A 10,004-nucleotide genomic window follows, 5' to 3' on the forward strand; every position below is an offset into this window, starting at 1 on the left:
CTGCCCCTGGAGGAGACAAGGTGAGCTGTTCTGAATCCTAAGTGGAATATTTTCCTGCCCAACAATGTCATGCAGCTGTTCTGACACAGCCTCAAGACAGGCGAGCCAAAATGCAGGCTCACGGGATTTTGTGTGTTACCAATTCCCCACCCGTCACTCCATCTCTGAGTCTTGCTCTGTCTCTACTGGATCGACATTAGAGGCCTCCCAGCCTCCTCTCCTCCCGATCTGCCCCCGGTTCTTAGGACACCTTATTCCTGACATTTACTCCGTCCTTAACTGTTACCTGATCCCTGGTATATCTCTTCCATGTTGAACCTCTACCATACCTTTCCCCGATCCACACACCTTGACGCCCAGAGGTAGGATTAGGATTGGCAATAGGACAAAGCTCGGGGCTAGGGTGAAACTCAAAGGTGGAGTATAAAGTGCCCATTTTACTCATCATTTAATTAAAATTCTCTTTTATTGAAGTATAGTTGTCTTACAGTGTTATATTAGTTTCAGGTATACAAACACAGTGATTCAATATTTTTATAGATTATACTCCATTGAAAGTTATTATAAAACATTGGCTATATTCCCTGGGCCGAAAAACTAACACTTATCAGCTTAATTTTTAAGCCAAATCGAAATATCCTCATGTCTAAATAGCCACACAAAAAAGTGGCTCTATTGAAATAGCTGCATCCAACGAACTGGGAGTCTGGATGTCACCTGCTTCTGGCACCTGACTTTGGTCCTTTTCTGTGCAGCTTTGCCTTCTGTTCCGCTGTATGCCAAGGTGTGGTTAATCAGAAGAGGAGCGACCGCCAGGGCCTCTTTTAATCCTCTTGTTCCAAGTGAGGACTCTGTACGTGTCATAGATGAAACTCATCCGAAAGCCGAACAGGATGCTAGTGGCATGGCCAAGTGTCTCCCCCTCCCCGTGAGGCAGCCTGGCTGGCATCAGTCCTCTCCCCAACCTCTTTCCTGCCCCCATTCACCCATGAGCTCTTGTTGGGTCAGAAATGCAATTCTTTGATGGTGCCAGACAGCCAGATGATGCTGGAACAAAGGGAAAAAAAAGCAAAAGCAGATTTCTAAATTAAGCACAAGCCTCGTTTATAAAAATAAATAGCCACAGCCTAGCAACATGCTCACAGCTCAGCTTCCCTCTGTGATGAAGCCTCTGTGGCTAGAGCCAGGGGTGACACAGCCTTCAGGGGGCCCCAGGCCTGGCCCCGCCCCATGCATAGTACTCATCTGGAAAGTGCTGACAGTGGCACGTTGAGGGCCTGGCCCAACCAAGGGCCAGGCTCCAAAGGAGCAGTGAGGATCCAGAGCTTCCAAACCTTAATGAGGTCCCTAAACGCCTACAGACTCTTGGCAGTAAGAAGCATACCCGAAATAATAGCAGGTGAAGTTCCTTGGGCTGCTCTATTGAAACAGAAGCTGCTCCTTGAGATAGCGTCTTCTGTGTTCACCACTGAATGCACAGCGCCCAGCTTAGCACATGGCGCACAGTGGGCAGTCAGACGCTGTGTAAGGGAAGACTGGATGGAGGTGTGAATGGATGGACGGAGGGATGCCGCCATCCCCTCATCCCTGCTTCCCAAGCGCTCCACCCTCAATGGAGTGGAGTGAGAATCTGAAGAGAACCGTAATCTCCTGATTATGACATGCACCAAAGAGGCAATGTTCCCTGGGCTGGATGTTTAAAGCTGAGTCAACAGCTGGGGTGAGCAAGTGGGAGGTGATTAAAGGGTGCAGGCTTTTACTGCCCCAAGTGCAGGTGGTGTGGCCATCACACATGCGGAGGGGCAGAGGATGTGAGAAGTGCCCTTGGTAACAACTGTCAGTGTTCCTGCACCTTCTCTTATTTTTAAGCAGCATCAGCACCAAAGGTGAGGTATTGCTAAACAGAGAAGCCACGGGACAAAATAGTACATGAGTTTCCGGCCTTAGTCCTTTGGGAACAGAAAAGTAGAGCTCACGTTGCCCTTTGAGGCTCCCCAGGCCAACACATCAGAAATGGACCACAGCACAAAGATTTAATCCCATCACCAACGCTCCCAAGTCATGAGATGATTAAGTAAAGCTGGGGTGATCCTGACACCGTCCTCTGAATACTGAAAATTAAGTAATCCTCTGAATCCCACGAGGATCCTGGTGAGGTTGCAGGGGACAACCTTGACTCTTGGAGCCGTTGCTTCTGCATACTCCCTAGTGACCAGAGAGTGGTTGAAGACAGCATGTCAAAGTCATAAATCTCTGTCTCAGAACAGGGGCCTTGGGTTTAAAAGATCAGGGAAATTGGCCCACAATTCAGAAATCTGTCTTCTAACATCTTTGTCTGGCCTGGCCAGAAACAGTAAAACCACGTTCATGTCAGTGAGAAAAAGGTTCTTAATTAAATTCAGATGTACAAGAATACATTACAGGTCTACTCGTGGAATAATAATCTGTAGTGGACGGGCCATCTAAACAGCATCAAAAGGGGTACCGTAGCATCCCGCTTCACTCGACAGCACGCAGCAGAGAAGCATGAGTCCTCACAGACTCCTAGATCATTTCAGTCCCACAGCCTCCCAGAACCCCAAAGCCATGGTCCTGGAACAATCAGGATGAGGGAGTCCAGCAGTGACCAGATTGGAGATGTGACCACAAGGACACAACCCCAGCAGAGAGTAAGGACACAGACTGGTCAGGCTACCCTTGAATCTAGTGTATCTCTGGTGACCCGACAGTCATGGCATTCACAACCACAGGCCTGTGCTCCATCCTGTGTTCCAGGGGTCCTGAAGGCTCCACACCCAGGGCTCCTACTTCTGAGATGGCTGCTCAGTGGTAAGACCCCACTGACCCCCATTCTCTGTAGAGGTTACAGAGATTCATGGGAACAGAGTCCAAGACTCAGCTCTGTGACCTTAACTACTTGCAGACTTAGTTTTCTCATCTGTAGAATGGAGAGAATAGAAACTCTGATGCCTGCCTCCCAAGATTGTGTGAGGATCAAATGCAACACTATTGTGTTCAAATGCTTCTCAGTCTGCAAGCTATTGTTCTACGTGAAAATGTTTTCTCAACTGTGAAAGTCCATTATGAGAAGTTTGCTTCTGATGTGGGGAGTGAGACTTCCTTTGTTACAAACTTTCACAGAGCTGCCTGGATCTCAGTGTCCTAGGGCTTGATTCATCCTAGTCATAATCCTAATTTTTTGAAGGGATCTCTGACCTGTCCTCTTGGCTTCATATACCAAAGACTTCTAACGTGTGTGTGTTTCTGTATGTGCACGCACATGTATTTGTAACTGCTTTTCTCCCCTTACAGTCCTTCAAAAAGTGCTAGAATTCTAGAACACACGAGGGACCTTAGGGGCTTCTGTAATCCATCCCTTCATTTTGCAAAGGGAGACATCAGGGCACAGAAAGGTTAAGTGCTTGTCCAAGGTCATGTTGTTACACTTGCCCTGTCCTTGGCCCCTCTCACAGCCATACAGCACCTACAGTCCAGTGGATCTTTGAGGGCCATATATCAAATCAGGTACTTCCCTCCCTCTGCTATAGCCACTTTTCCCCCATTTTTAAGTTACTATTACGTAAGCCGGGTGTGTTCTTTAGGATGTGGGGACGGGGGGCAGGAGCGTGGTAGCCAGTTGAGGGCATGTCATTACTAAAGAATGGCAGTTACAGGAACAGGTACATCTAATGATCTAGATGATGCCTCAGTGTAATAGATTATGTATTTTGCACTTGCCTTTTATTTTTGAAAAATAAATATAGAATCATTTCCCTTTTTTAGTTGTTCGTATTAATTTGCATTCAGGAAATGACCAATTACATCCAGGCAAAGCATAGATGCACCTAACATAAGTTGCTGTTGTTTTAGAAGCACATGGTATGAAGGGAACTAGGCTTCATTGAGTGACACTTCCTCTACCATCTGCTCCCCTTTCTCTCAGCAGATGACCTTACACCTATGTAGTAAAAAATTAAGGTTATTTTGTGTGAAACCCTCCCCTGTCCCCTGTCTTCTCCATACCTACCCACCCATATGAAGAAGAGTCTTTCATTCTCTCTGTGACAACAGCTCTACCTGTTAGCTAGGCCTAGGGGGACCAACCATCCTAGTTAGCCCAGGACTGAGGGTCCCTGGGACATTCAGTGCTAAAACTGGAAATGTCCCAGGAAGACCAAGACAGAATGATTGCTCTCTTAGGCCTCACACCCCTTCCCCAGGGACCTTTCCAAACACATAACAAATCATTATTGAATGAATTGATAGCAAATAGTACCAAATTGCTGTGTAAAATTGAAAGTCAGGAAGAGAACTAAAATGAATGAATAAGTGAATGAAATTATTTGTTTTTAATGAAAAGATCCATGAATAATGAGCAGGGTAAGAACCAGGAGGAGGATGTCCTACCATCCAGGTGAGCAGAAGAGGAAAGTTTCATTAAAGGATTCATATAAAAATGTAGATCCCATTCATTAAAAGGAAAAAAGCTGATGGTAAGTTAGGGCAACATATTACATGAGAAATAGGCCACAACAGTACTTCCCAACTGTTTTAACTTCATGGCACACATTTTTTAAAAATTATAATATTTGCAACATGGGGTAAACTGAAAAGAGGAGCTACTTGTGGCTAGAGGTGGCCATCTAAGGGACCTCTAGACCACAGAAACTCCCCAGTCCCCTGAGGGCTGAGAGGGTCAGTATCACAGCTTTCACTGACCTCTTTGAACGGGATCAGTGGCACTCTGGTCTAAACACACAGGTCTAGACTATTCCATTGCAAATCTGAAATCCACATTTTCCCTAGGTTTCTGGTGAAACTAGCAAAGCCTAGGTGGACAAACTCCCTCTGATGACCCAATGCTACAAAGCTTCCACAAAGGGCATTTCCTGCAATGGGACAAGTTCCTGTTTATATTTCTACTTCCTTGGTGCAGGTTTCCCCAGCATGTGCACAGGGTTGCAGGTTGAGCAGTGACCTAATGACTTTGGGCAGGAAGTAATCCTAGATCACATTCGGTCTGCATCCAATTGCTGACCTGAGTCTTATGAAAACATTAAAAAAAAAAAGCAAAGATATTTCCAATGATTTAAAAATTCAGAAATTTCTCATTGATAAATTCAGATAAACTTCTTGAAAAATGGAAAGGTCTGACAGCTGAGGGCCACAATTCCCACCATGGTCACAATTATCTGAGAACCGAGGGCCTAGGTAGTGCAGTGGATAAAAATGTTGGTGTCCAGAGTTCAAATCCCATCGCTGCTACTTACAAGTAACCAAATTCATGAACTTAACCTCTCAAGTCTTGGTTTCTCATCTTTAAAGCAATGTTAAACTAATAGCAATTATTTCTATGTACCAAAAATGCTTAAAACAGTGGCTAGCACATAATAATCTTTTTTTTCTTTTATAACCACCTTTATTATATATGTATTTTTATGCAACACTTCTCTACATGCATTACAAAATGACTATCACATCCATTGTCTTCTTTTTCCCATTATACATTTTTTGTTTTGATATAAACAGATTTTGAAACAATGAGGGCATGATAAATTATTTAATAAATTATATAGGAACATCTAGTGATTCTTACTTTTTTGAATTTTATTTTATTTATTTTTTTATTTAGCAGGTTCTTATTAGTCATCCATTTTATACATATTAGTGTATACATGTCAATCCCAATTGCCCAATTCATTACACCACCCGCCGCCCCCCTGCCGCTTTCCCCCATTGGTGTCCATACATTTGTTCTCTATATCTCTGTCTCAATTTCTGCCCTGCAAACCAGTTCATATGTACCATTCTTCTAGGTTCCACATATATGCATTAATATACGATATTTGTTTTTCTCTTTCTGACTTACTTCACTCTGTATGACAGTCTCTAGATCCAGCCACGTCTCTACAAATGACCCAGTTTCGTTCCTTTTTTATGGCTGAGTAATATTCCAGTGTATATATGTACCACAACTTCTTTATCCATTCATCTGTCAATGGGCATTTAGGTTGCTTCCATGACCTGGCTATTGTAAATAGTGCTGCAATGAATATTGGGGTGCATGTGTCTTTTTGAATCATCGTTGTCTCTGGGTATATGCCCAGTAGTGGGATTTCTGGGTCATATGGTAATTTTTTTTAGTTTTTTAAGGAACCTCCATACTGTTCTCCATAGTGACTGTATCAATTTACATTCCCACCAACAGTGCAAGAGGGTTCCCTTTTCTCCATACCCTCTCCAACATTTGTTGTTTGTAGATTTTCCGATGATGCCCATTCTAACTGGTGTGAGGTGATCCCTCATTGTAGTTTTGATATGCATTTCAATAACAATTAGTGATGTTGATCAGCTTTTCATGTGCTTCTTGGCCATCTGTATGTCTTCTTTGGAGAAATGTCTATTTAGGTCTTCTGCCCATTTTTGGATTGGGTTGTTTGTTTTTTTAATATTGAGCTGCCTGAGCTGTTTATGTATTTTGGAGATTAATCCTTTGTCCATTGATTCATTTGCAAATATTTTCTCCCATTCTGAGGGTTGTCTTTTCTTCTTGTTAATGGTTTCCTTTGCTGTGCAAAAACTTTGAAGTTTCATTAGGTCCCATTTGTTTTTATTTCCATTACTCTAGGAGGTGGATCAGAAAAGATCTTGCTGTGATTTATGTCAAAGAGTGTTTGTCCTATGTTTTCCTCTAAGAGTTTTATAGTCTCTGGTCTTACATGTAGGTCTTTAACCCATTTTGACTTTATTTTTGTGTATGGTGTTAGGGAGTGTTTCATTCTTTTACATGTAGCTGACCAGTTTTCCCAGAAAAACTTATTGAAGAGACTGTCTTTTCTCCACTGTATATCATTGCCTCTTTTGTCATAGATTAGTTGACCATAGGTGCATGGGTTTATCTCTGGGCTTACTATCTTGTTCCATTGATCTATATTTCTGTTTTTGTGCCAGTACCATATTGTCTTGATTACTGTAGCTTTGTAGTATAGTCTGAAGTCAGGGAGTCTGATTCCTCCAGCTCCGTTTTTTTCCCTCAAGAGTGCTTTGGCTCTTCAGGGTCTTTTTTGTCTCCATACAAATTTGAAGACTTTTTTTGTTCTAGTTCTGTGAAAAATGCCATTGGTAATTTGATAGTGATTGCATTGAATCTGTAGATTTCTTTGGGTAGTATAGTCATTTTCACAATATTGATTCTTCCAATCCAAGAACATGGTATATCTCTCCATCTGTTTGTATCTTTACTTTCTTTCATAAATGTCTTATAGATTTCTGCATACAGTTCTTTTGTCTCCCTAGGTAGATTTATTCCTAGGTATTTTATTCGTTTTGTTGCAATGGTAAATGTGAGTGTTTCCTTAAATTCTCTTTCAGATTTTTCATCCTTAGTATATAGGAATGCAAGAGATTTCTGTGCATTAATTTTGTATCCTGCTACTCTACCAAATTCATTGATTAGCTCTAGTAGTTTTCTGGTGGCACCTTTAGGATTCTTTATGTATAGTATCATGTCATCTGCAAACAGTGACAGTTTTATTTCTTCTTTTCCAATTTGTATTCCTTTTATTTCTTTTTCTTCTCTGATTGCCGTGGCTAGGACTTCCAAAACTATGTGGAATAATAATGGTGAGAGTGGACATCCTTGTCTTTTCCTGATCTTAGAGGAAATGCTTTCCGTTTTTCACCATTGAGAATGATATTTGCTATGGGTTTGTCATATATGGCCTTTATTATGTTGAGGTAGTTTCCCTCTATGCCTACTTTCTGGAGAGTTTTTATCATAAATGGGTGTTGAATTTGTCAAAAGCTTTTTCTGCATCTATTGAGATGATCATATGGTTTTTATTCTTCAATTTGTTAATATGGTGTATCATATTGATTAATTTCCATATATTGAAGAATCCTTGCATCCCTGGGATAAGTCCCCCTTGATGATGGTGTATGATCCTTTTAATATGTTGTTGGATTCTGTTTGCTAGTATTTTGTTGAGGATTTGTTCATCTATATTCATCAGTGATATTTGTCTGTAATTTTCTTTTTTTGTAGTATCTTAGTCTGGTTTTGGTATGAGGGTGATGGTGGCCTCATAGAATGAGTTTGGGAGTTCTCCTTCCTCTGCAATTTTTTGGAAGAGTTTGAGAAGGATGGGTGTTAGTTCTTCTGTAAATGTTTGATAGAATTCACCTGTGAAGCCATCTGGTCCTGGACTTTTGTTCGTTGGAAGATTTTTAATCACAGTTTCAATTTCATTACTTGTGATTGGTCTGTTCATATTTTCTATTTCTTCCTGGTTCAGTCTTGGATGGTTATAGCTTTCTAAGAATTTGTCCATTTCTTCCAGGTTGTCCATTTTATTGGCCTAGTTGCTTGTAGTAGTCTCAGGATGCTTTGTATTTCTGCGGTGTCTGTTGTAACTTCTCCTTTTTCATTTCTAATTTTATTGATTTGAGTCCTCTCCCTCTTTTTCTTGATGAGTCTGGCTAATGGTTTATCAATTTTGCTTATCTTCTCAAAGAACCAGCTTTTAGTTTTATTGATCTTTGCTATTGTTTTCTTTGTTTCTATTTCATTTATTTCTGCTCTGATCTTTATGATTTCTTTCCTTCTGCTAACTTTCGGTTTTGTTCATTCTTCTTTCTCTTGTTCCTTTAGGTGTAAGTTTAGATTGTTTATTTGAGATTTTTCTTGTTTCTTGAGGTAGGTTTGTATAGCTATAAACTTCCCTCTTAGAACTGCTTTTGCTGCATCCCGTAGGTTTTGGGTCATCGTGTCTTCATTGTCATTTGTCTCTAGGTATTTTTTGATTTCCTCTTTGATTTCTTCAGTGTTTTCTTGGTTATTTAGTAATGTATTGTTTAGCCTCCCTGTGTTTGTGTAGTTTACATTTTTTTTCCCTGTAATTGATTTCTAATATCATAGCATTGTGGTCAGAAAAGATGCTTGATATGATTTCAATTTTCTTAAATTTACCGAGGCTTGATTTGTGACCCAAGATGTGATCTATCCTGGAGAATGTTCCATGCGCACTTGAGAAGAATGTAGCGCATAATAATCATTCAATAAATGTCAATGATTCTCCTTCCCACCCTTCTTACATAGGTAGCTTTACTAGTTTCCCTACCATCCTGGCCCCATAATCATTACTGTTAGTCTAAAAAATTCAGTAAAACGAGTTTGGCATCTGTGGTGCTTCAGTTCACTATGTAACAACTCAAGTCTATATCCTTTCCAGAGATGATTGTCCTCATCCCCAGTTTGACACCTGTCCCTTCTCCGTCCCTGAGCTTCTCCCTCGTCTTGCTTGAGGTCACATGAAACCCCACAGCTGGGCAGGGGACACACAGCTGCTCTGAGTCCTCCAACTTTCTAGACAGAAGAAACATGGTCCACCTAGTTGCTTCAAGGCATCTAGTCTTGTTTCTAATATTGAGTCTTTCCCAGCCGTTTTGCTCTCCAGGTCCCCCCCAGCACATATAAGGAGAAAATCTTCTGAGCAATTCAGTTAGCAATTCAATCAACCAGAAGACACGAATGCATAGGAAAATGAGGGAGTGATTTCCTCACAGACAGTTGTTTTTAATAAACCAATGTCTACTGCTAAGCAACCTTAATCATGCCTCTTCCACAAGTACAGCTAAATAGAATACTTTCTTATTACCATGGATTAAGTTGATGCTCTCATGAGTCAGAGGGAGGTACCAGAGAAAGTTTTACTCAGGCTGCAGATGAGTGTAAAACACTTCCTAAGAAGCAAAATAGGAGTGGCATGACTGGGCTGTGTTATTTAAGGCACGTAGTTATTTTACTCACACTTTGGGTTTGACGCTTACTTGGGGAGTTAGCTGTAAAGAGCTGGATTGTTCATTCAAAGCTGAGTGGATGGAGTCATGGTGTGGGAGACAGTCTCCCTGGTTCTCTCAAGAAGACTAATAATTAAGGTTGCGGTTAGATCTTACAGCAGACTAAGGGAGGTCCTGTGGAAGTCCCTGGACGTGAGGAGAGCCTT

At 41.4% G+C, this 10,004-nt stretch overlaps 1 protein-coding gene across 1 annotated transcript; it reads right to left on the bottom strand.

Annotated features, from left to right (window-relative positions):
• Positions 1-496: 496 nt before the first annotated feature.
• On the bottom strand, positions 497-2,493 carry SMIM2 (small integral membrane protein 2). Its single transcript, XM_049701134.1, is given in 3 exon segments — positions 497-937; positions 939-972; positions 2,486-2,493. Coding segments are annotated over 3 exon segments (333 nt in total). The 3' UTR covers positions 497-646.
• Positions 2,494-10,004: the final 7,511 nt, after the last annotated feature.

The sequence above is a fragment of the Orcinus orca genome, chromosome 18 (assembly GCF_937001465.1).
Source record: "Orcinus orca chromosome 18, mOrcOrc1.1, whole genome shotgun sequence".
Lineage (NCBI taxonomy): Eukaryota > Metazoa > Chordata > Mammalia > Artiodactyla > Delphinidae > Orcinus > Orcinus orca.